The sequence below is a fragment of the Euprymna scolopes genome, chromosome 41 (assembly GCF_053919585.1).
Source record: "Euprymna scolopes isolate OS-2025 chromosome 41, ASM5391958v1, whole genome shotgun sequence".
NCBI lineage: Eukaryota > Metazoa > Mollusca > Cephalopoda > Sepiida > Sepiolidae > Euprymna > Euprymna scolopes.
This window is the reverse complement of record NC_136522.1, coordinates 6,766,692-6,794,135: the sequence shown is the minus strand read 5'-3', so window position 1 is coordinate 6,794,135 and position 27,444 is coordinate 6,766,692. Positions and strand designations below refer to the sequence as shown.

The 27,444-nt window shown below is 32.4% G+C and overlaps 1 protein-coding gene across 19 annotated transcripts in view; it reads right to left on the bottom strand.

The window, feature by feature from the left end:
• The window catches only part of LOC145266322 (protein tweety homolog 1-A-like), a 301,166-nt gene that overhangs the window by 44,477 nt on the left and 229,245 nt on the right, over positions 1–27,444 (bottom strand). For 3 of the 19 annotated variants that reach the window (XR_013864700.1, XM_080121881.1, XM_080121885.1), the window contains 2 exons: positions 25,567–25,611; positions 5,061–5,120 (listed from right to left, as the gene is read on the bottom strand). The exons of 5 other annotated variants lie outside the window; for them this stretch is intronic. Coding sequence is in view for 10 of the 14 variants with exons in the window: in XM_080121881.1 (XP_079978007.1) it covers positions 5,061–5,120; positions 25,567–25,611 (105 nt within the window). In the remaining 4 variants the exon portion in view is untranslated. Of the gene's footprint in view, positions 1–4,880; positions 5,121–25,376; positions 25,612–27,444 lie in introns of those variants that run through there. 11 more of the 19 variants (XM_080121902.1, XM_080121893.1, XM_080121897.1 and 8 more) reach the window with 7 other exon arrangements.

Here is a 27,444-nt window from a genome sequence, read left to right as displayed (position 1 = left end):
TTAAGCCTCGATTTAGCGCAAGCCTAATTTTCTGCAAATGGTTTTCTTTGTTTTGGCGGAATTGTGAGTCGTTTTGTAGACTAAAGTAGCCATGAAGCGAGCTAGTGATGAACCAAGCATTTCGGCAGGTAAAAGAGCGAGACCAAGAAGTTTCACGGTGCAACAAATGTTGGATAAAGTGACAAATTCTGATTTAGACGAAGGCGAATTTGATCAGGAGTATGTTACTGAATCAAGTAATGTTAGTGATGATGAATATATCGATGAAGGAGAAAGTGATGATAACTGATGATGCAAGTGGGCCTAGATTAAAATCCTGTGTTTAAAGTAGGGTGACGTGTCACTCAACCAGGTGATAGGGGAGATTCTGGTGTGGTTGATGAGGGATGGAGTCACAATTTTGCAGCTCCAAATCTGGATTTTAATGGGGATGGGAAAAGGCCAGTGAATATTCCATTGAAAATCACTGAAGAAAGCAAGTGCATTTTTTTTTTCGTTGTTTACTGAGAATGACTTCCGGCAGAATTTGACAGAGAAGACTAATATACGTGCCACTCAAATGTGTGCAGAAAGACGCAACGATTACAGCTGCAAGAATTTCTAGAATTTTTCTGTTGAGGAAACGAAAGCCTTTGTTGGGCCGAGGATCTACATGGAATATATCTGTGTTAAACCCAGCTATTTGGATTACTGGTCAAGTGATAGAAGTGACTTCATTGGATATACTCTGGGGTTCTACAACGTCATGACACGAGACAGATTCTTGGTCATCTGGACATTCTTGCATGTGGTTGATGAAAAGGATGCTGGCATTGACAAGACAGACTGAATCTACAAGGTCAGGCTTGTTCTGGAGAATCTACTTCCCAAGTTTCGACACTACTACTAGTCCAGACAACACTTGAGCCTGGATGAGGGAATGATTCCCACGAAAAAAAATAAAACAGTGCACAAAAGATAAACCCACAAAATGGGGCATCAAATCATTTCTTTGTGAATCGGAGACTGGATATATTCTCAATGCAGAAATATACACTGGGGCAGCACCAATGACAGTTCAAGAATTGAGTGCAGTTGGGAACACTGTCGTCTGACTCTTGACGTCGGCTGGGATGGAGGGCAGCTAACATATTCTGATTATGGACCGCTTCTACAACTCAGTGATTCTAACCAAATATGCTGTGAGCCACCTACAAACTGGGGTTGTTGAAACTCTCCTGCAGAACAGAAAGTTCTTTCAAAGTCTCCCAAGGCAGTCAAGAAACTCCCTTGAGGTGAAAGTCGCTATCTATGTCAGGACAGCATCACATGTATGTTATGGCAGGACAACAAGCCCATCACCTTCATCTCCAACTACGATGATCCTGTAAAGATGGGAATTGTCAACAAGAAGGATGGTACTTTCACTGAAGTGAGCATTCCACAGCTCGCCTTGGACTACAACAAGTTGCGACAAGAACCACCAGATGACCCACCTTCACCGTTCACGTTCGCTGACCCCGATGCTTCTTCATCAAATTCTTTATGTGGGCTTGCTACAACTCCTACGTGCTGTACCTTTCTACACAAGAAGCTGCCAGAAAACCTCTGTACTTTGCAAGATACATACAAACATTGTGCCTGGAACTGGTTGGAAACAGCTGTTTGCAGAGGACAAAAAAAACCTGTGCTCAACGCCTGAAGCCAGGCAACCACTTCCCTGAAATTCCACCTGGCACCTCATCTGACCACATCTGTGCTGTGTGCATGGAGAAACACCTGAGATACAACAGACAGCACCCTGGGGTATCTTACATAAACAACCCCCAAAAGAAAGTGAAAACAAAGTTCTGTTGCACTCACTGCAAAAAGTACCTGCGCATCAAGGAGGGCACCACCTGTTGGGCGGACTGGCACACGAAGGCTGAATACTGGTGCTAGATGAAAGGCAAAAAATTACTAACACATGTAAATTTCTTTTCATAATTTTGTCCACAAGAAAGTTAGGTTCAGTAGCTCAGGTCTTGTACGGTTAACATTTGCAATTTAACCTCTTGAAAGAAAAAAAAAAAAAGGCTAAATTCTCAAAATTTGGCCTAAAAACATCGAGTAGTTCTAAAATGGGTGATCGATTTACTAGAACGTTGCATTAGAAACTGAGCACCTCATACTACAAATATTTAAATATTGACTTTTTTCATTTATTTTATAATCTGGTAGACTAGTGTCCATTCGATAATTATCCATTGAAATTTTTTTAAAAAAGATAAAAATAAAAAATAGAGGTGGGGGGGACAAGATTCTTTACGGCTGCCATTTTTTAAGTTTTTAAATCAAAAAAATGCGGTACTCGTGCAGAATATAAACGGTGCTAAACCCGACAGATTACGTAAACAACTGAAAGGTGCCGAAATACTTAGCCAATGAAATCGCAGAAGTTGACAAATTGGCAGATGCAAAAAAAATATGGCGGAAAAGTCAGTGTTCGTTTATGCCCGTTTAAGCAAAAGCAATATTACGTAATTGTCATGTCGAAAATGACAATATATCCAAATTCTACGAAATTTGATAAAGTAGATAATTTTTTTCAGGCAGACATGCAGTTTAGGTTGTAAAGATAGTCTCTAACCTTTGCATGAGTAAAATGGACAACATTTTAGATTTTACCATTCTGTTATATAATAAGACGTGGTTAAAATTGAAATCGATTGCGCAGGCAGGTTTTTTTAACCAAAAGTTTGCTTTTTTTTTTTTTTTTTTGCAATTTTCAATAATTTTATCATTTAGGCATTAAAAGAATCATTTATTTTTTTTTTTTTTAAGAATTTTAATTTCATTTGATTTTTTTTTTTTTAAAGAATTTTAATTTTATTTGATTTTGTTTTAATTTTAATTTCATTTGATTTTGTTTTGTCTTGTTTTTTTTTAAATCTTAATTTCATTTGATTTTTTTAAAAATCTTAATTTCATTTGATTTTTTTTTAAAAGAATTCTAATTTCATTTGATTTTTTTAAAAATCTTAATTTCATTTGATTTTTTTTTTAAAGAATTCTAATTTCATTTGATTTTGTTTTGTTTATCGAGTGCCCTCTTTTCATGAATTTATTTTTATTAAGTTATTTAAGGATGTAGATTTTTAACTCTTCTTATAAATTGACGACTGTTTAGTTTATCTTTAAGGGTCCCGAAAATACATTATATATATTTGCTTTTATTCTGTTTCATTAATTCATTTTTTTAAATTGGAATTTTTAAAAAACTTTTATTCTTTTTTAAGTTTTATGTTTCCACATTAAAATGAAAATCAATATTGTGGATGGATTTTTTTTGTTTAAAAAAATGTTTTGTAATTTTTTTTTTACTTTTTTTCTATGTTACACTTTTGAAATGACGACTTTTATAAGTTTTCGTGTTTTTTATATTTATGTATTTTCCTTAGTTTTTTTGTTTTTTAACTTCTTTCCTTGCATTTATCCAACGTTTTCATTTAAAAAAAAAAAATAAATAAAATAAAAATCAAAGTTTTCATTTGGCACTTTCCGGCAGTTTACATAGACCTACCGAAATATGCTGACGATAACGGCGTCCATGTTCTGCATAAGTACCGAAAAATGTAATTAAAAAATAGTTAAAAATTAATTTTTTTAATTTATCTTTTTTTTTTTTTTAAATTTACAAACTTAAAAAATATAATTAAAAATAATGATAAATAATTTTTAAATTTCATTTTTTTTTTAGCGTACAAATTTAAAATTATTTCTTGATCATTTTTAAAATTTAATGTTTTTATGTGTACAAATTTAAAAAATAAAATTTACTTTTTTAAGTATAGAAATAAAAAAAAAAAAAGATGCAATTCAGAGAAATGGGTGCAACTAGACGAAATTTTTTACACTGAATTTCAAGGCAAACCAATGGTCTCTACTTAATTGTCATGTGACAGTTATGAATATATCCAAAAATTACGAAAAACGATGAGGTAGAAAAAATTATTAGAGAAAACATTTTTAGCAATAATTAGCAAAAATAAAATGTTTGGCTAAAAGCGTGTAGTTATTGCAATTATAAATTTTTTTATTTTAAAATAAATAAAAATAAATTAATATGAGTTACTTCCCTTGTTTAACGCAACTGAGTTACTCCCCTTGCAAAAATATGGTGAGTATTTTTTTTTTTTTTTTTTTAAATTAATGTAGTAATATTTAAGTACGTCTGACATGCCAATCAAACAGAATATCATTGCTTTTAGTTGAAACTGACACAAAAAGTCAGTAGATACCATTGTTTTTTTGTTTTTTTTTAAGAGATTTTTTTTTTGTTTTCAGAATTTCGCTATTATAATGCAGTTGCACTGAAAAAAGTTATAAAAAATACACTTTAAAGTTTAATTCCCTTTGGATGACTAAATTAAAAACATAATTATCAAAATAAAGAAATAACGACGCTTATACAGTTTAGTCAAGACATTAAAAAATGAAAATTTTGAAAAAAAAAAAAAAAAAAAAAGAGTTATATTGTACGAACTCATAATAGTCTGAAGTTCTCTGAAAAAAAAAATCACTTAATTTCATCAAGTAGTGAAAAAACAATTTGTTATAATACCGAGCAAAAGGTTCGATTTTTAGGAAGAAAAGCTAGTAATAAAGATGGGGAGGGAGTGTCGGCGCTTTAACTGGAGTTATCTCCCCGTGGCGTGTTTAACAAATTTCATAATGGCTGACGTCAACACGCTCTCATAAAAACGTGTTTTTCTGCTGTAAAAAAAATACTCGATCAAATTAAATGAAATTTTTTTTTCGGAGATCTTCAGTCCAAAACAGATACGTACAATATAACCTTTTTTTTTTTTTTTTTTTTTCCCCCTCTCGATATTTTCATTTTTTTAATGTCTTGACTAAACTGTACAAGTACCGAAATAACTTTTAAAGTTTAATTTTTATAAGTGTACAAATTGGAACAAAAAAAAAAAGTATAAATAAAATATAATGATGAAGAAATAATTTTTAAAAACAAGTGGCTGAGTGAGAGGGCAGGGCTTTCAGTAAAAATGTGAATAATTATTTATTGTAGTTGTTTTTACCCAATATGCAGCTTTTGTTGTGACGCCATTCGAGTGTGCCATCCATTGGTGTGCCACATGCTGTAGTCGCACACGCAGAAGAAACAAGGGAAGAAAGAGGAGAAAGAAATCTTATCAAAGTATTTTGGCAAATAGCACCAAAAACCTCCACCCACTCAAGCAGACACATTAAAATAATTGGTGCTTATTCAGATTGGCACTTTTCGCGATAAACAACGACGAAGAAAAACTTTTATCGTGTACCTACTTGTCACGGAATGAAGATGGTATACTCCAAAAAAATTGATCAAATAGTTTTTATTTTATTTTAAAATAAATCAAAGTTTACACTTTTTAGCAGTAATTTGTTGTCACAGCCATTTGCTTACGGACATTTTTTGTTTTGAAATTATATAAATGTTTAAATCTGTATATTTTATTTTCTAAAACAAAATGTCTATTAAAAAAATAATTAAAAAAAAAAAACGTTATGATAATAATAAATCTTTTGTGTTTTAATTCATAAGTTTATGTTGTATTAAAAAAAAAAAAATTAATTGACCCTGCAGGTTGTCTGCCCTTGTCAAGCCTCGTTTTCATTCAAGTATGGAAGCAATTTCAGGACTCTGGACAAACTTATCTTTAGTTGGCCTTTGACAACTAAATATTTCCGTTTACTAGCCAAACCCACATGATTTTTAGAATATGACATCTTAGTTCTGTGACGAATATATACATCATAAAGATTTTTCTGTGTTTTCATTTAATAAGTGTAATTCTAAATATACAACAAATTTTAGGTTGATACTTGAAGGTATAAAAATTTTAACTTCTACAGATATTTTTTAACAGCCTTCGTTTATATATATATATATATATATATATATATATATATTGTTCTATTAAACTTTTATTGTTTAAATAATTTTACTTCGTTCGTTTTATATATTAAAAAAGAAAAGTTGAAAAGATATTTTTCATTCAGTAATGAGCTTTGGAAGAGTGTCAGTGAAAGAAATACAATCGCCAAAAGATAAGCGTTTTATTATTTCTCGTCGCCACTTTGAAAACTCACTTGCAAATGCGACTGTTTCACTCGCAATGTAAAGCCATGTAGAGTTACCTCCCTTATCATGAACGATGAAAATTTGATTTTTGTGAATAAAGAAAATAAAACTAATTGATCAAATTACATCATTTTTGGAATAGTTCATCATCTTTACATGACTGATACGTACATCATACAGATTTTTCTCCGTTTTATTTATTTTTAATTGCTGCCATAAGTGCCAATTTGAATAAGCATCAAAATAATAATGTTTTATATATATATATATCTGAAAGAAAAGAAAAGTTCAATAATTTTATCCCATTCAACCCAAAAATCTGGTATGATACCACCAAACGTTTCCATCAATAATGTCGGTTCTCTAACATAGAATTTGCAAGGTTGCAGGCGCCACCAAACGAAAATTACAAATAATTGGTCTCCGTTTTTGTTCTGTGAAATTAAATACGAAATTCTAAACTTTTTTTTTTTTTAATCTTTTTGGTGCTTTCTATATTAAACAAACGAAATTTAAAAATCGAAATATTGAATTTCAAGTAAAACAAATGGTACCGACTTAATTGCAATGTCACAAATAGTAACATATCCAAAAATTACAAAAAACGATAATGTAGAAATATTATATATGGAGAATAAAATTTGTCTGACATTTTGAATTACGTTTGTCATGTGACGTAACAGAATTTAATTATCTCCCCTGTCAAATTATCCCTTTTTTTTATTTTAGCAAAATTTCTTTTTCCATTAATAATTACTTTTCTATTTTATCGTTTTTCATAATTTTTAGATATGTTAACACTTGCGCCTTGACAATTACATAGGTACCATTTGTTTTACCTGAAATTCAATCTTTCAATTTGTTTGTTCAATAAAGATGCACCAAGTTTGTTTGTTTTTTTATATAGAAAACTTGTGTGTTAAAATAAATGTTTATTTTAACAATCTGAACTTTCGAAAATTAAAATTGTGTAATGCTGGTCCAGAACACCACCCATATTAAAAAACAAAAATACAAAAAAAAAAAAAAAAATCTGCACCATGTACATACTTGTGATGGAAAAACTATATTGTACATCGAAAATTCATGCAAATTAATCAAGTTGCTTAATTTTTATAAAGGAAATCAAGTTTTATAGCTAAACTACCAGCGGCATCTTGAAAAATGTTCTAAAGGAAGAAATAATTCTAAATCTAGATTTTAGAAAACAAGTCTTAAAATGCGAGGAGGGCATTGGAAAAACTTCTTTTTTTTTTTTTTTAAATCATCAAAAACCTCCACTTATTCAAATGGACACATTAAAAAAATTTCAAATTCTTATGTAAAATTGCCAACGTTTTACATAATATCAGTGATGTCATCATTTTGTGTGTAATTTTTACAGTAGCCGAGAGATGCTTGAATTGAATCAGAGAAACGTTTTTCGCTATTGTTTATGGTGTAATTTTATTAATTGGCGGCCTATGTAATTTTTTTTGAAAATGGGCACTAAAATGAAGTTGACCCCACCCCCTCAGAAATAAAAATCTTTAAACAATTAAATTTTAAGTTGCAGTTGAATTTGCTATTTTAAAATTGTCAATAGTCATTCAAACAGACACATTAAAATACAATGGACATTATTTTCAAAGAAATATTAATAAGCTCATATTTGCATGTTATTGTTTTTATATTTATCCAAGAAACAAAATATTTTGCGCTATCTAGAAAAATATCGGTTTTATGAAAACATATTTGTGGATTAAGTATGTTTCTCTTTCCGTGAAATTTCCACATGTCCTACTAGTGTAAACAATTCTAGTATTAATCCTGGGATAAATAAAGACCTGGGCAGAGATAGGATATCTTATTTACCTAACTCTTCTTTTCTATTCTGTACTGCACAATTCCTAACTCCTGACTGAGAATGTAAACCTTACATTGTTTTGATGATAATTACAATTCCGGCCACTTTTATAGGACACAATAATGTAGATCAAAATCCATCTCGAATGTGTGCCACCTCTCCATATCCAACAATACGATATGGAGCAGTGTGGCCCAAATAAGATTTTTACCCATCCTAATGTTGTCAAATGGAGGAATGCAGTATTCCGACAGAGTTATTTTCTTGATCAGTTAAATAATTTTCTGCTACTCTATTACAAAACTTAAAAAAAAATCTTTGTTTAAATCTTCATATCATGGAACATTGGAATTTTATTCAATTTAAATCTTTTAAAAATTAATTATATTTAGAATTGTTTTTTATCATAATTCAACTAATTATAATATATATTATTGAGAAAAAAAAATGTTTTTTTTTTAAACATACTATTGATTTAATGTTTATTAGTCGCATGCAAGCGAATCTATAAGTCCGTCGGTCTGTCCGTAAAACTTTTGTCCTTGGCCTTTTTGGTTAAGATGAAAGGTCTGTTGTTAATAGATGCTGTTCTTAGCTTTTTAAGCTTTTCTTGGCCTTTTAGCCAAGATCAAAGTGTAGAAAATCAGTAGGTGATCTATCTTTCTAGAGAATTAATAGAGATTAGTCATCATAATGCCACTATTGGGCTGAATTGGCTTCAATTTTCTATGAAACGTTGCTATGATAAAGAGCAGAGATTAAGAATTATGGTATTTGTCCGATGTACAGTTAGTGATTAATAAGAACTAGTATTTAATCCTAAAATCAATCAATATTCAAGCATCAATTTAGCATAGAGGGATCCTACTAACAATGCACAAGTTTTATTTTATTTTTTGTATATTTTTTGTATATTTTTTCTCCCCAACACGAACTGTTTTTCTTCCAAATTCAAGAACTTTTTATTTTCCAATGAATTGAACTTTATTCACACACACACATTTTAATTAAAAAAAAAAAATGCGCACACACACACACACACACATACAGAAATTGTATATATATCCTTTCTTGCAAAAACGCTGGGGTTTTCATTAGTTAGTTTAGAGTCCACAGAGTGAATGAGGTATTGTGGTAAATGTTGCCAGTCAAAAGTAAAGTCGCCAAAGACTCCAATTTTTACTTTAGTTACAAAGACCCTGCAACACTCCCCCACCCAGATCTTGTAGTGTCTTGTGCCTAAATTTGTTTTGTCTTTTGGAGATTTTACTTTTTTTAAATTTTTTAATTTTATATTGAAATTTTTATAATTGTAATTTTTTCTTTAAACAGAATAAATTAAATATGAAGATCAAAGTGTAGTATCTGTTCTTACTACATGCTATACTTAACCAGTCAGTCTCAAAGCCATTCAAGTCATTCTCCAGATCATTCAAGTTGTTTTTGAAGGATTCCAGTTATTTTTTAAGCATTCAATTCATCCTTAAGTTCATTAAAATCATTCTAAGTCATTTACTTTTTATTTATTTAAGTCATTTCAGCCCATTTTTCGGTCATTTTAGTTTATCTTTAAGAATTTCATGTCAGCCTACATTCACGCATTACACAAGAGCACGCGACTAATGGCTATCAGCCTTGTTTTTTATTTACAACTTCAAGGTAAGTGAAATAAGTAATCTATATAATAATAAAACTGAAATGACCTTGTAACGAGTGATGTAACACACTTTCTGGTTTACGACATCTGGTTGCGCATGCGTGCATAAACATTAACCCATAACAACGTAAACAAATAAATACAAATCGCTTCTTTTGCAGATTTTGACCTGCGAACTGAAATATTAACGTTATTATTTTGAAATTATTATTTAACATGGGAAGAGTGGGAGGTGTTTTGCAACTATTCTTTATTACAACTATACTGTCACTATTTTCTTACAACTTTAACCCGTTGACAAACATAAGAACGATTGTAGTAAAGCGAAGACTACTACTACTCTCTATCCATCCCTTTTCCTTCCTTCTTGTTTTATTTTTTGTTTACATTTTTAGATACAAAATAGTTGTGTAAGAACGGTGAACTTGTTGACACATTTACTAATCTGTTTATTTTTTTTATTTAAGTTTTACTTTTTTTGCTTCAGGTTTTATTAATTATTTTTTTTTAGATTTTAAGTTTCTGTAACTTGGTTGAAGGATTCCAATATGGGTTTTTCATTCATATATTTCTCATTGGTAGGTTCATGTGCATTTTTGCTGCTAAATGATTTTCATCGGCGTTTGATTTGTAGGAAAATCATGTTTAATTTTCGATTTTTTAGCGATTATTCGGAAAAATAGGTAACTTTACACAAATAGGGAGGATTTTTTTTTTCATGTTTGAGTGATCTGTCCGTGAATTTTCATTTTAATATACTTTCATAGAAATGTTTCTGTTATGTCAAAAAAAAAAAAAAACTATTTTCTTTACGTCACAAGTGTCACGCTCATACATGAATTCCATAGCTAGTATAATATACTGACCCAACGGGTCACGGGTAGTCTAGTAGGTTTCTAAATATATATATTATTTAAACTCTTCATCTTTATAAAATGTTGCCCTTTTTATGGACCTAAATTTATTTTGTTTAGTTTTCATAACATGAAATATAGTGGGAGAGGGTAGAACATTAAAAAAAAAAACAGTACTTCCCCTCACATATATTTAATGAAAACTGCTTTTAAAATACAAGTTAAATTAAAATGAATAAATATAAAAAAAATTCATGAAAATCTGACTATTAGTTGATTTTTGCTGCATTTTTTAAACACGGGTATGTTTACACCTTCAAAATTCTCACTGCTTAGAAATGTTTCTTTAAGGCGTCGATAATGTAAACACAATTTCCGTCTCGCATTTTCATTATTTTTGTACATTGGAAATAATTTTAAAAATTATTACTTGTTTATTTGAAGATTCTTCTTTTAAATGGTACAAGTTATCATGATAATATTTATATTTTTATTGCATTTTCACCCCAAACAAGGCACAGTGCCACATTGATGCAGGGGACTACTATCTGGGACATAATTGCAGGGATACTATGTAGGGAGTTGAGCAGCAAGATCTCTGTTTACACTTGAACTTCTGCATGTCAGTACAGTTGGGGAAGCAGGAACCCGGAAGGCAATTCCAGAGTCTAGCAGTTCTGGGGAAGAAACTATTAGAGTAGAAGGCTTTCTGGCATCTGGGGATCTCTACTGTGTAGGGGTGGAATTTTGCTGCTTGTCAGGCTTATTTAAATTAGATTGCAATTACATTGTGCTACATATGGGGGGGGGGTAAATATGTGTCGCACGTTGGAGGTCCCTATTAGTCTTACTGGATTCCATCTAGTCTAGTGGAGTATCCAGACTGGTGCCGTTACTGGAGATAACATCATTTCGAGAAGGTGCACCGTTCCTCGTAAAAGTCAATGTTGGTTAACTGTACTGAGATCTTATTTGGGCTGCGAATACTATGTTATTTTGAAGATTTGGTCAAGGTTTACTTCTAGGAAAAGTATCCTCATGCCAGGTTGTTCTGACAAACCCCTGTACAGAAAGACATTAGACACTCGAGGATAGTGTCTAGTAGGCATTCAAGTTCTCTACCTATTTGTTTAAAAAAAAAAAAAAAAAAAAAAGATATTTTAAAGAAGTTTTTGATACTTATACAGTGTAGGGTACATATGAAAATCACATTCCAAATTTTAAAAAATCTTGTAGGTACTTATGTATCAGGAAAAAAATAAATACCCTCACCAAAAATCTTTATAACGTATGTACCCGTCATAGAACGAAAATGTCATATTCCAAAAATCACATAAATGAATCAAGTACACTTATACAGAAAATCACTTTTATTTACTAATTTTTGGTAATTTTAATTGTAAATGATAACTATTACAAGGCTGATTTTTATCTCGGTAGTTCGACTTGAGTTGCCTCCCTTCATTTATTAAGTATGGCGGATCAGGACAACATTATTGCTTACTCATAAAAGTTGACACTGAGTAAAGAAATTGAGAACATAATTTTCCTCTCCCCCAATTAACCATTTTCATATGTTGTAGTTTTTCGTTTTGGTATCTTGGTCTTACTGGATTGCAGGATAAGAATTTATCTAGTCTGGTGAAGTATCTAACTTCATGCTATTACTTGAGGTAACATCACTTGGAGAAGGTGCACCATTCCTCGTAAAAGCTAGTGTGGGTTAGCTATAGTAAGGAGATCTTATTTGGGTTGCGAATACTATAGGATTTTGAATATTTGGTCAGGGTTTACTTCTAAGAAAAAGTATCCTCGAGCCAGGTTGTTCTGACGAACCCTTGTACAGAGAGACCTTAGACACTCGAGGACAGTGTCTAGAAGGCATTTAATCTCTCTGTAAAACTAAGGGCCGCTGCGAAAAAGGTAGGCTCTCTCTGCCGTGCTAGAAAACTGCTGACACCTGAAAGTATCCTGTACCTCTATAAGGCCACCATTCGCCCATGTATGGAGTATTGTTGTCACATTTGGGCCGGTGCATCTGCTACTAGTCTCGCTCCTAGACAAAGTTAAAAAAAGAGTCGCCAATCTGATAGGCCCTGAACTGGCATCTAAGCTTCAGCCTCTGTCCCATCGACGAAACGTTGCATCCCTCTGCCTGTTCTACAAGTATTTTAATGGTGAATGCTCTGACGAACTGCAAACACTTGTGCCCCCACGACGTAGACACCCTCGACAAACCCGACAGGCAGCTAAATTCCACCCCCACACAGTAGAGATCCCTAGATGTAAAAGATCTTTCTACTCCAGTAGTTTCTTCCCCAGAACAGCTAGACTCTGGAATTCCATTCCAAGTTCCTGCTTTCCCAACTGTACTGACATGCAGAAGTTCAAGTGCAATGTGAACCGACATCTTGCTGCCCAAACCCCAACATAGTGCCCCAGTAGTTGCTGCCCCTGATAGTAGCCCCCTACACCAAAGTGGCAATGCGCCTTGTTTGGGGTGAAAATGTAATTAAAAAAAAAATAAATAATAAATGAAATTCTAAACTTATCTGATTTATAAAACTCACTATGTTTGTCTGTCTGTCTCCATATTTTCAAACTATCTTCTCCGAAACTAAAAGTCGCAGAGAGGCGCTAGGGGCCTCAAATGATTGGATTTTTTATGGACCGTTCTTTTATGGGTTTTTAGCCAATTAAAATAGTTTTTAACCAATTAAAATAGTTTTTAATTTGTCAAAAATTGAAAAAAAAATTTTTTATTTTTTTACAAATTTTGTACATTCATCTCAGATTATTTTTTGATCAATTCATATGCGTGTCACGTTGGTACAGGTGTCCTTTTGACCACTATACACTCTTTAACCCTTATCCTTGAGTGGCCTCTGGACCTTGATAAGGGGTGATTCCCTTATAAAAAAAAAATCATTTATTTTAACTTTCATTCACCTTATACTTGTGTTTGTGAGTATACCGTAATGTTGCTGGCTATTAGAAAATAGCAAGAACATGTATTGACGCCATCTTGGATCTGTTCTCCACTGACGTCACTGGTCTAGCCAGGGGAGATAACTAACCTTTTCTTCTGTTTAAATTATTTCCCTTTATCTACCGCTTATAACCCTCCCCCCCCCAAAAAGGCACATTCTCACTAAGATGTAAGAAGTAAATTAGGAGTAGATATATAATAAGCTCAATAGGCATATATGTCCTAGAGCTATTTTAATATTTAGTAAGATGATTGATAATTTATAATTAAAATTAAAAATCGGTTTCATAAGGAGGAATAAAACAAAATCAATAAATTGTACGATCGTTTCGGAAACGATTTTTTTATTGAGATAGACACCAAGTCATGGAGAATAATTTGAACATAGTTTTTTGAAACAAAGTCTCCTCATCAGCAAAGATATTGGGTGGGGCTTTTTTTAAAGACACCAAAAATAAACCTAGCATTTTTTTTTTAAGTAAAGCAGATGTATATTATAATGATTCGCCTTTTAAGATTCGTAAGTACCATCGTCAAAGCATTCATTTGGATGGTAAATGTAGCTTATGAATGCTTGACAATGTTGAAATGTACAAAAACCGAAAGCAAAACTAATATTCAAAGCTGGTGACGTTACCACTGTACCAACGTGACACACATATGAACTGATTAAAAATAAAAAATAAACTAAGTACAAATAACAATTTTTTTTTTTTCAATTTTGACTACTTAAAAACTATTCTAACCGGATAAAAACCCATAAAAGATCGATCAATAAAAAATCCGATCATTTGAGGCCCCTACCACTGCTCTGTGACTTTTAGTTTTGAAACAGATTGAGGGCTGCTGCGAGGAAAATGGGCTCTCTCTACCGTGCTAGAAAATTACTTATGCTTTACAAGGTCATGATTCGCCGATGTATAGAGTATTGTCGTCACATTTGGGCTGGTGCGTCTGCTACTATTCTCTCAGTCCTGGCTCAGAAAAGAGTCGCCAATCTAATAGCTCCCGAACCGTCAGTTAGGCCTCAGTCTCTCTCCCACCGACGAAATGTTGCATCCCTCTGCCTGTTTTACAAGTATTTTAAGAGTATATGCTCCGACCACTACAAGCTCTTGAACACCCTCAACGTAAATACCCCCAACAAACGTATTCTGGGCTTGACCTTTACTCCTGATCTTAAATGGAACACGTACATCAAATCTGTTGCCAAGGCCGCTGGAAAAATGGTGGGATCTTTCTATCAATCCGGTAAATATCTCACTGCTGATGCTATTCTCTATCTATATAAGAGCCAGGTACGTCCAAGGATGGAATATTGTTGCCACATCTGGGCAGGAGCTGCTAGAAAGGACTTGTCCTGTCTTGATAGAGTTCAAAATAGACTTTGTAGCCTCATAGGAGATGTCCTTTTCTCTTCCTTGCAACCTCTATCTCACAGAAGAGATGTTGCGAGTTTGTCTCTGATGTATCGTTATTTTCATGGAAGGTGTTCAACTGAGCTTCAATCTATGGTCCCCCCTCGCCAAACTTTCACAACAAGCACTCGTCTAGCTGTAAACACTATCAATAATTCCCCCCACTCTTTATCTGTGCCTAAACCTAAACGTAGATTCCATGAACAAAGCTTCTTTCTTAGAACTGCACGCCTGTGGAATTGTCTTCCGTTTTCCTGCTTTCCGGCTGACTACAATATGGTTGTGTTCAAGTCTAACGTAAATAAGTTCTTGATGAGCCGTTCTATATAAGTTAGCAAATTTACCAAATTTTCATTACTAATGATTACTATATTGTCCAATGTCTACTGTACACTCTTTAACCCTTATCCTCGAGTGGCCTCTTGGCCTTGATAATGTGGTGATGCCTATGTAAAGAAAAAAAAAACCGACAAGCAGCAAAATCCCACCCCTACACAGTAGAGATCGCGAGATGCCAGAAAGCCTTCTTTTCTAATAGTTTCTTCCCCAGAACTGCTAGACTTTGGGATTCTCTTCCAGGTTACTGCTTCCCTGACTACTGACATGCAGAAGTTCAAGTGTAATGCAAACAGACGTTTTGCTGCTGAACTCTATAGTATCCCTGCAATTAGGTCCCAGATAGTAGCACCCTACATCAAAGTGGTACTTGCTTGAGGTGAAAATGCAATTTTAAAAAATTTTAAGAAAAAAAAGCTTGAAAATATGGACAGACATTGTGAGTTTTATAAATTAGATTTTCTTAAAAGAAAGACTATGTATATTATTTATTGAAATAAATTCTGTACGGTTATAACCATTTGTGTTTTTTGTCTAGTGTAAAATAGAGCCCTTAGCATTTACCCCCCCCCCCGGCTTTTTTTTTCTTAAGGGATTCTTTCAGAATCGTCACCAGCACTGCCTTCTTCATGACTTTTATTTCTTTTTTTATTTTCTATTTTTTTTTTACGTAAGCATCACCACTTATCAAGGCCAAGAGGTCACCCGAGGATAAGGGTTAAAGAGTGTACAGTAGAAATTGGACAATATAGTAATCGTTAGTAATGGAAATTCGGTAAATTTGTTATCTCATATGGAACGGCTCATCAAAAACTTGTTTACGTTAGACTTGAAGACAAACATATTGTAGTCAGCTGGAAAGCAGGAAAATGGAAGACAGTTCCACAGGCGTGCAGTTCTAAGAAAGAAACTTTGTTCATGGAATCTACGTTTAGGTTTAGGCACAGATAAAGAGTGGGGAAAATTATTGATAGTGTTTTCAGTTAGACAAGTGTTTCTTGTGAAAGTTTGGCCGGGAGGAGGGGGGGGGCATAAATTAAAGCTCAGTCGAGCACTTGCCATGAAAATAATGATAAAGCAGAGACAAACTCGCAACATCTCTTCTGTAAGAAAAAGGTTGCAGAGAAGAGAAAAGGACATTCCCCACAAGGCTACAAACTCTGTCAAGGTAGGATAAGTCCTTTCTAGCAGCTCTTGCCCAGATGTGGCAACAGTACTTCATCCTTGGACGGACCTGGCTCTTATATAGATAGAGAATTGTATCAGCAGTGAGATATCTACTTGATCGATAGAAGGATGCCACCATTTTTCCAGCAGCCTTGGCAACGGATTTGATGTATGGGTTCCATTTCAGATCAGGAGTAAAGGTAAAAATCTTCAGCATCGCTGGTGAGAATTATTGCGTTTCTTCTCTCTAAGGATAGAATTCAATATTAGCATCATTTTGAAGATTATTTCTTTTATCTAACAAGTTTTTTTTTTAAACTCCCCCCCCCGTGTATTAGCCTATATTTTCTCCTCCCTTGTACCTTACACATCTCCTTGCATAATTTATATATATATATTTTTTTTAGCTTAATTCTTTTTTATTCTCAAAATATTTTCTATTCTGTAAGTTTATTAAGTCTACAACTCTCTTCAAGATTTTAGTAAACTCCTCTTCATTTTGTATTTACACGTCTCTGAAGCCATGTTTTTTTTTTGTTTTTTTTTTTTGCCTTTTCACGTTTACCTTTGTCAATAATTAATAAAATGTATCAGGTTTCAGAGCTTTTATTGTCGATTAAAGTTTATGCTAACTGTCTAAGGTTGGTACACATTTCTAAGAAACAAACACACCTTAATATTATTGATCTAGGATTTAAAAACATTTTCTTAAATATTTTCCAGATTTAGTCTTTACACATTTATTTTTTACCCCTCTTTTTTTTTTCCGCTCCAAAGAGGGCATATTGCTATTTAAAACATGATGGGCTACTATTTTGGATCGTGTCAAACAGGGAAATGTTGGTAGTTCTGCAGTTTAACGCCCGTTTTTCTGCGAGTCTTGCTCGGCAACTCCCGGTGAACAACAGAAACTGCCGGATAGTACCGAGTGATCAAAAAGAGATGTGAACGCGCAGACGGTAAAAATTGGAAGAAAAAAAACAAGGAAAGGAAAGAGTTTAAAAGGAAAAGAAAAAGGGCATACTCAGCCTAATATAACCCTCCCCCCGCCTCCCCATGTTAAGAACAGCTTTCGGAATAGACACCCCCAACCTCTTCATGTTAACAGCTTTCGGAATAAGTGCCACCCAACCTTGCAAGCCGTTCTTAACATGAGGAGGTTGGGGGTGTTTATTCCGAAAGCCGTTCTTAACATGGGAAGATTTAGGTGTTTATTCTGAAAGCCATTCTTAACATGAGAAGGTTTAGGTGTTTATTCTGAAAGTCATTCTTAACATGAGGAGGTTGGGGGTGTTTACACTACGCTGGGGCAGGTCGTAAAAAAATACCAAAATCACTTTCCATAAACTAAAAAACAAATTTAATTTCTTCACAAATTCAAAGAAACAAAACTTATTACCCCACCCTAACCCCCGAAAAAAAAATAAATAAATAAAAATAAAAAATTAAAAAAAAAACAGTAAAATTCATAAAATTATTACGGTAGGTTGTTTTATTTTCTTTCTTTTTTGTTCGTTTTTATTTTTTTTTATTGACTACAGTTCGCTCATGTTTCCGTCATTTTTTGGGGCATTGCCGAGTGAGACTCACAGAAAAACGGGCTTTAAACTGCAGAAGTATCGAGATATCTATTCACATTACATTTTTTTTATTTTTTTTTTTTTATTACATTTTCACCCCAAACAAGGCACATTGCCACTTTGGTGTAGGGGGCTACTATCAGGGGAAACATCTACTGGGGTACTATGTAGGGATTAGGGCAGCGAGATGTTGGTTCACGTTGCACTTGAACTTCTGCATGTCAGTACAGTTGGGGAAGCAGTGACCTGGAATGGAATTCCAAAGTCTAGCTGTTCTGGGGAAGAAACTACTGGAGTAGAAAGATCTTTTACATCTAGGAATCTCTACAGTGTGGGGGTGGGATTTTGCAGCTTGTCGGGTCTGTCGAGGGTGTTCACGTCGTGGGGGCACAAGTGCTTGCAGTTCTTCAGAGCATTCACCATTATAATACTTGTAGAACAGGCAGAGGGATGCAACGTTTCGACGATGGGACAGAGGCTGAAGTTTAGATGCCAGTTTAGGGCCTATCAGATTTGCGACTCTCTTTTGAACCCTGTCAAGGAGCGATAGACTAGTAGCCGATGCACCGGCCCAAATATGACAGCAATACTCCATACATGGGCGAATAGTGGCCTTATAGAGGTACAGGATACTTTCGGGTGTTAGAAGTTTTCTAGCACGGTAGAGAGAGCCCACCTTCCTTGCAGCGGCCCTGGCAATGCCCTCGATGTAATTGTTCCAACTCATGATTCTGCAGATGTGTACAGTCAGGGAAGCAGGGAGGCAATCCCAAAGTCTAGCAGTCAGAGAGAAGAAACTATTTGAATACGTTTTCTGACATCTAGGAATCTCAATAGAATAGGGGTGAGATTTTGTTGCTTATCAGGTTAGTTGGAGGTATGTACGTCGAGGGGCACAAATATTATGAGTTCATCAGAGTATATTCCATTATAATACTTGTAAAACAGACACAGGAATGCAATATTGTAGTGATGGGACAGGGGTTGGAGCTTAGCTGATAGTGTGTGACCTATAAGCTTTGAGACTCCTTTTTAGACTTTGTCTAAGAGTGATAGACCTGTGGTAGATGCACCAGCCCAGATGTTAAGTTAAATTAACAATAACAAGTGTTATAGAACAGACGTTTCTTATTTTTTTTTTATGAACTCGCAAGTTTTATGAAACTATATAGAGTTACCTCCCTTGAAGAGCTCTTTTTCTTACAAAATCCCACAAAAGTTATTTGCATATTAAAAATTTTTATTTTTAAGATTTAAGATTTACCAATATTTTTTTGGTTTTTGGGTAAAATGAGTTAAAATAGACAAAATACATATATTGTTAGTTTCAAATATAACGTGTGTTTTTTTGTTTTTTTTAAATAGATATAAGTGAATTGATTTGAAATAGTTAAGAAAAAAAAAACAATTATATTTGGGTGTGTCAGAGACGAAAACAAGCAGAAAAGAAGACATGTTTCTCTCTAAGTCAGAAGAGAAAATAAACAAAAAAGGAGGGAGAAAAAAAAAAAAGGAAAAAATAAACCAAAAATAAAGAAAAAAACGAAAAAGAAAAAAATTAAGAAAAATAAAGAATGAAGAAAAAAAACAAAAAAGAAAAAAATTAAGAAAAATAAAGAATGAAGAAAAAAAACAAAAAAGAAAAAAATTAAGAAAAATAAAGAATGAAGAAAAAAAACAAAAAAGAAAAAAATTAAGAAAAATAAAGAATGAAAAAAAAAAAAAAAAAAGAAAAAAATTAAGAAAAATAAAGAATGAAGAAAAAAACAAAAAAGAAAAAAATTAAGAAAAATAAAGAATGAAGAAAAAAAACAAAAAAGAAAAAAATTAAGAAAAATAAAGAATGAAGAAAAAAACAAGACAAAAAGAAAAAGTCATAAAACGAGTTTTTTTTTAATTTATTTTCTTCAAAAATTTATTTTATTTATCAATTTTTTTTCATAAATGTATGATCCCCCCTCTAAAAATTTATTCATTTATTTTATAAGCTATGACGGTCTTGTCACTTGAGCATTTTTATTTTCAAGCATAATTTGACAAAAATATTTAAAGAAAAAATCGTAAATGACAATTCATATCTCATAATTAAACGATGCAAAGAAATTGTCTCATTTTAGAAAAAAAAAAAAGGCCAATTTTGAAAACTTATTTGAAGGTGAGGGTTTACTCTAACAGTAATATAATAATATTTGACGCGTGAAAAAGCATTCAGAAATGGAAATTATGGTTTACATCTGTTATATTATAATGCATTCAATAAAAAGAAAACTAACTATATATATATATATATATACATACACACACAAGTTAGAAAAACATTTCATCCAAGGCATGAAAATTGTTAAACAAAATGTTTTTACTATAGGCTTTAAAAATAAAGGTACAAGATTCAATTTGAAATTTATTTATCTTCAAAGTGTACGTTTATAAATTTTACAAAGTAAAGTATAAAAATTTAATACCTTACTTTGTAAAATGTATAAAAGTACACTTTGAAGATAAATAAATTTCAAATTGAATCTTGTACCTTTATTTTTAAAGCCTATAGTAAAAACATTTTGTTTAACAATTTTCATGCCTTGGATGAAATGCTTTTCTAACTTGTATCGTATCTTTTTAAGATTATATTTTATTTAATTTATTAATTTGGATTAAAAAAAAAAGATGAATGTGGTTTTGTATGTATTTATAAAAACTCTCCTACTCTCTATTTCAGATTGTATTTCTCCTCACACCACAATTCATTTTTTCAAACCCTCTTTGTATTATTACAGGTCTGAATATTCTGTTTCAGTGTGTAATTCTCCTCAGACCACAACTCTTTTTGCAACTCCCTCTTTGTCATACATGTCTGAATAATGAGGAAATCTGAATTTTTTTAACAAAAACTTTAAAATAACTTTTTTAGATTAAATTTTTTTAAACTTCTTTCAGAATAGAAAATCTTTACAATTTAATAAGGAACATATTTCATGTAGGTTTCATTAAGAATATTCAGTACATAACGAGAAAAATAGAGACAAAAATTTCAAAAAGAGTGTATAACTGGTTACGCTCAATAGTAGTCCTCGCTAGCGAAAGACTTTGTTATTGTTATTCTATCATTATTATTATTATTTAAAACATTTTGTGTCCTGCGCTTTCGCACGAGGACTATTATATATATATATATAATCATGGTTGTAATAGAAACACTGAGATTTCAAGAATTTGTAACTATTAATAAAGTATCCCAAATCTAGTTCGGAAAAAATAGATAAATATAATAAAATTTCCTTCAATTTTAATTTGTGATATCTCACTTTTCCCCCCTTTTCCAAAAAAGTTTAAAATTTATCAATGAACACCCTACAGCAGTTCCCAACTATTTTTTTTTTTTTTTTTTTTTTTTTTTTACAAGATTTTCATGGCAGACCTATCACAAAAAATAAATATTTTCTACTAATGAAGCATTTTTGTAATAAAATTTTTTTTTTAAAATAGCAAATAAGATTACATAAGGAAAATCTTTGTTTACATAAATCAACATATCATGTATCGCAATCAGGTCTAAATTATTCAGCTCCGAGGCCAATTCCTGATCCTTTGAAAATCTCCTGATGTATCGATTAATCATCCGATCACTAATATAGACAATTAAGAAAAAAAAGCTTATGAATTAGTATTCACAAAATGTTTAGATTCCAGAAATTCAGAGATTTTGAATTGAGCGATGTCATCTTGACTAAGAAATTAAACGCCTTTATTAAACAAAATTAAATTAAATAGCTCCTAGATATTATCTCCTCACGTCACACCAGTAATCATTTTGCGGCACACTAAAGGTTGGGAACCACTTCTCTAGAGACTGTCAAAATTGTCTTCTGGATCAATAACACAAGACAGCAAATTTCCTAATTTCTAACGAACTGCGAATAGTCATAATGTAGGGCCTAATTGAATTCCCAAAATAAATTTGGTGCCATTGTTTATGTTTTGCTAAGATCTATGTGCTCACATCAAAATTTTTTTTTTTTTTTTAGATATAATGAAAATAAAATTTTGGTTTGGGATACATTCGAATACCTAACATTAAAATTGAACTATTTAAAAACAAGAAAAACTAAGGGACTATTTTTTTTTTCACATTGTTGTGATTGAAGAATTGTTCAATTTATTTTTTGTCATAATTTTATTCACAGAGATCACGTAACAAGTAAAATGCTCAAGAAATAAGACGTTTAGATAAATGATCGGAAACAATTCTCCATTGCAGGTTTTAAAAATATATATACATTAAGAAATATTAAAACCGAGAATGCCATTTTGCAGTTTATTTGCACAATTTTTAAAATCATTTCTTTGAATTAGGTAAAAAACAAAAACAAAAAAAAAATACCCTGATCAGGCAACCATTTTTTTCTGTCTTAAGCAATTTGATCTTTGCAATTAGAGTTAGAATTTTTATAAGAATTTGGACAGAATTTCTGTTTCTCGAAAGTTAAATGACAACAACTTAACCGCTATATATATATATATATATATATATATATATATATAACAACAGGAGTATGAAATGAAGTCACAAAACTATATTGGTGGATATAGATTGGTTCATTTATTGAGTAATGGAATGCAAGTAATTATTTGAGGGATAGAAGGGACTCTTTATGCAAAGGCATTTCCAAGTCTAATGCTTCTCATCAGAAGAGTAGAGAAAATGCTAGGTAGCATGGTGGAGATGCGGCATTTAGCGTAGGGTTCATTAGGAGCGATGCTCTCAAAACCGTCGGGTTAGGATTAGAAAACCAGAAAAGAATTATGAAAAAAAACAAAAAAAAAAAACACTCCCTATATCATAACAGAAGAAACTTGGAAATTTTGCCACATGGTATCTAACATATACCGAACTCTGAAAATTAATATTATAGCCTTGCAACTACCCCTCCCAAAATTATACACGATTTTATAGTTGCTATTTGCCGTATTGGTTGCACCTGTCAAAAATACCACTCCATAGATAATAGACACCTCACAAACCGTTAAAATAGAATTACCACGCAGCCACAATATACCCCCAATTTAACCCCAAAACATATACCCCTTAAATTTAAATATAAATTCAACACTATGTTAAAGACCATATACACTTTTTTACATCATACTATATATAACAAGCTTCTCCTTTATTTAGAATTCAATAAAGCTTCCCCAACATTCTATAATTTCACTTAGTCTTTTTTGTTCCTAACAAACCCTACGCTAGACGCTGCATCTCCACCATGCTACCTAGCATTTTCTCTAATATTCTGATGAGAAGCATTACGCTTCGAAATGCCTTGGCATAAGGAGTCCCTTCTATCCCTCAAATAATTGCTTGCATTCCATTACTCAATAAGTGAACCAATCTATATCCACCAATATAGTTTTGTGACTTCATTTCATACTCCTGTTGTTATATATATATATATATATATATATATATATATATATAGCGGTTAAGTTTTTCAAAATTCATTTTGTATTTAATTAATATTTATATTTTATATTAATTTACATTGTAGTCCAAGAGATATTTTGTCACAAGCACTTAAAGAAGTGAGAAGCAGGAGTATGAATTTATTGTGGTCCATTTACAATCGCTATTTTCTTGGTAACAAACTGTTTCACCTCTTCTTTCTGGTAGTAAGATTAGTAAATGTCATCCTATCAAAGCATACATTCAGTTAACTAGCGGACATGATCACCTTAAGCTACTTGGCTCTGGTTGTCAAGGTAAAAGTATTATTTGTATCTGCCCCACAGGAACTCTGATCGCATTTTCGAATATCATCTCATGCCTGATCTGCTGCTCCAGGACTGTATCAAATTATTGGCTAAATTTATTTTACTATCTGGTAACAGGACGCTTGCTTCAGTTCAACTAATTAAACTCACCCAAATGGTCAGTTAATCAAGTCAATGTTGAACCAGTTAAAATTGCCAGAATGTTAGCAAGAGTTGCTGACAGAGTCAACAGCTCTACTGACGGCGTTTTGTCAACAGTTGCATGAATTTTATCTGCTTCCCCACCAGAAAGTTAGACACAAGGTCAAGTGTTTCTGTGGAACAAACTGGATTTGAACCTGGCACATCCAGGTTTTCTGTTACAAACCATTTATCTTCCCTCCTCAATCATACCAGTTTATCATGTGAGCTCCTGTAGTTAGCCAAACTGCAACAGACGTCCTGTAGCCAGACAGAAAAAATTAATCAGACTAGTAATTTAATACGGTAATGGGGGGTAAGAGATCAGATACAAGCCGATATCTGAAATGCAATATCCAGAATTCTTAAACACAGGAAGAGACCTTTGAATTATTTAGTTATAAAAATGAAATAAGTACAATTTAAAAACTTTGCTCTTGATGAGGTGGATCAAGTAGATGGGTTGAGACAATTTCCTCTCCCCTAGTTGAGCTTTATACTTAAGCAAGGCTAATAAAGGCTTTCGATGCTCTCAAAACCGTTGGGTTAGGATTAGAAAACCAGAAAAGAATTATGAAAAAAAAAAAAAAAAAACAGGGTTCAGTTTGTTATCAAGTAACTGGCAGTCGTAAACTGCTGCTCACGGTACATCCTGGCATGAGCATTCTTTATTATTTGGAATCTTCGGACTACTGTTCTCATCTTCAGTGTAATTTTGACAACGTTTCGATCGATGTAACCTCCGACCTTCTTCAGGTGTATCTTGCTGAATTTGGGAATGTTTCTGCTGAACTCGGAAATTTGGAAGGAATTTCAAGTTGAAAGTTCAATTCTCAGTGTGGGCGACTGAAAAATACAATTGCGAATTACTTAGGACCTCTACCCAGTCATGGCTGACAGAACAAGAGCATGCTACCTCCGTGAAGTAAATAAAGGGTTCTGTTCAAAATGCCATCTAAATTCTCAGATTCGCCATAAACATTTCCGAGTTCAACAAGATACACCTGAAGAAGGTCGGAGGTTACATCGACGGAAACGTTGTGAGAATAACATTCAAGATGAGAACAAAAGTCCGAAAGTTGCAAATAATACAAATAAGCAATCCGCATCTCAAAAATTCAAAAACGTAATGAGCATTCTTGCATTAAACTTTGAAAAAAATTTTAACCTCCTGTTAAAAATTGAACATGTTGATTAAAAATAGTGGTTTGATCTATTTTTTTTGTTTTGTTTTTGTTTTGCAACGTAGAAAAAAGAAATGTTTTTTTTTTTTTTAAATAGAGAAGCGTTGCCATTTAATTCTGTTGAATCCCCCCCCCCGCCCGTCGCTTTATCATTTCGAACCGTTTCCGTTTCCAGAGTATCTTCCAGTCTTACCATGCACCTCCTCCTTCTCCCCTTTCAAGAATGCCATTTATAAGGTATGAAAACAAACAGGAAAGGAATATATTTACTTATAGGAAAAGGATTTAGGAAAAAAAAAAAAAAAAAAAAAGAAATTAAAACGAAATAAATACAAAAAATAAATTAAAAAAGAACAAAACAAATAAGGTGAGAGGGAGGGGGAGTTTAGGGAGGGGCTGCATGTCCTCAGTTCAAAACAAGTTCCACACAACTAAGTTCTACCATGCACAAGGTCTGCTGGCAGAAATACACGTTTATCCAACCTTATTCGACGCAGACATACGTTCACGGTGGAACCAGTCAGCGTACTGAAATGCAGAAAAAAAAAAGAAAGAAAAAGTCCACTAGAGCAAGAACAAATTTGTTAAATAAAAAAAAATCAGAAGCTTTTTGTGAAATTTGGAAAAAAAAAAATAATAAATAAATAAAAATAAAAAAAAATCCAATTTCAGCCAACAACAACAACAACAACAACAACAAATAATCAATCTGGGTTAATTTTCTTCTAAATGAAAGTTTTTATTTATAACTAGTGGGGGTGTGGAGGGGGGTTTTACTCGGCCGTAAAATACGCTTAAATATGATATTTTAATTTGCCTAGATTTCGTATATATTATTATTATTATTATTATTATTATTATTATTATTATTATTATAGAGTCGTGATTTCCAAAGTAAAAAAAAAAAGTATTTAAGTGCCATCAGCTAGAATCGAAACCGAAAGCAAAACTGTAGCATTCAAAGCTGGTGACGTTACCACTCTACCAACGTGACCGGCACAGGAACTGATTAAAAATAAACTAAAATTAATGTATAAAATGTGTAACGATGTTTTCAATTTTGATCTATTTTTGAATCTCTTAAAAACTATTTAAACCAGCTAAAGACCCATAAAAATTCCAATCACTTTTAGTTTCGGAGGAGATAGAGTTTGAAAATATGGAGATAGACATAGTGTCTTTGATTATTAAACTTCTTATATTCACATGAAGAAATCAGGTTATCATTAATAAATCAATAATACAACATATTTTTAAATACTCTCTCTTTCAATTTTCGAATTTTGTAATCCTGCCCATATTCATTTATTTTCTTTTAAAGTTGATAAGTTCCTTTTCTTCTGAGGAGTTAAGGGCAGAATAAATAAAAAAGATTGACATAATTACATGACTGATTCTGCGTTATGAAACAGGTGCCGTCAAGAATTATACATTTCAACGTACTTAAAGAAATAAACGGTAAGATGGTCAACACCTTGAAATTTGGAAATATAAACTTTTGTTATTTATTTGTATATGCTCTGTAGTTACATCGAGCTTCATTAATTAAAGGATTGCTATGAATAAAAGGTGAAATATAATTGAATGAACATATTTCCCCATATATATGAATGCCGACAGAAGATCCCAAAACAATCCTATTCGAATGTCTAATCAGCATAACTATTTTTTAAACAGTTCATAATAAAATTGTTTTGTGTTATACATTTGTAATTTTATTGTCTTATTTTTTCTTTCTCTCTCTCTCTCTATATATATATATATATACATACAGGATGTCTGGCTACATTATGTAGCCAGACTTTGTAGAAGCATCCTGTAGATTATGTAGCCAGACTTTGTGGCACCCTGTATATATATATATATATATATATATATATATATATATATATATATATAGTAATTTATAAAATATATATGGCGATTAAGCTACACTGAATATTCGGTGTTTTATCCACTCTAGGATTCCTCAGGCTTATGCGCAAATTCTGTAGTTGTTTATCGTTTTTATATGGTCCTAAGTAAATACTTAAAGTTTACGCATAAATCTATACTTTCGTATATTAATTTTATGTGAGTAAATGAAGTAGTTATATATATATATGTATATATATGGTGTCCACAAAGTCTGGCTACATAATGTAGCCAGACTTTGTGGACACCCTGTATAAGTGAGAATGTGTGTGTGAGGATACTTCTCAACCTATATACTCAACGAACTGTTTATCTACAGACTTGAAATTTCGTATATAGGGTATTCAGACATGTGGAACACTTTTTAATCGTTTTCATCGGAGAAAAGGGCTGCTAAGGGGGTCAAAACTGAAAAACTGGTGCATGAGGGTTATCGGATTTTTATCT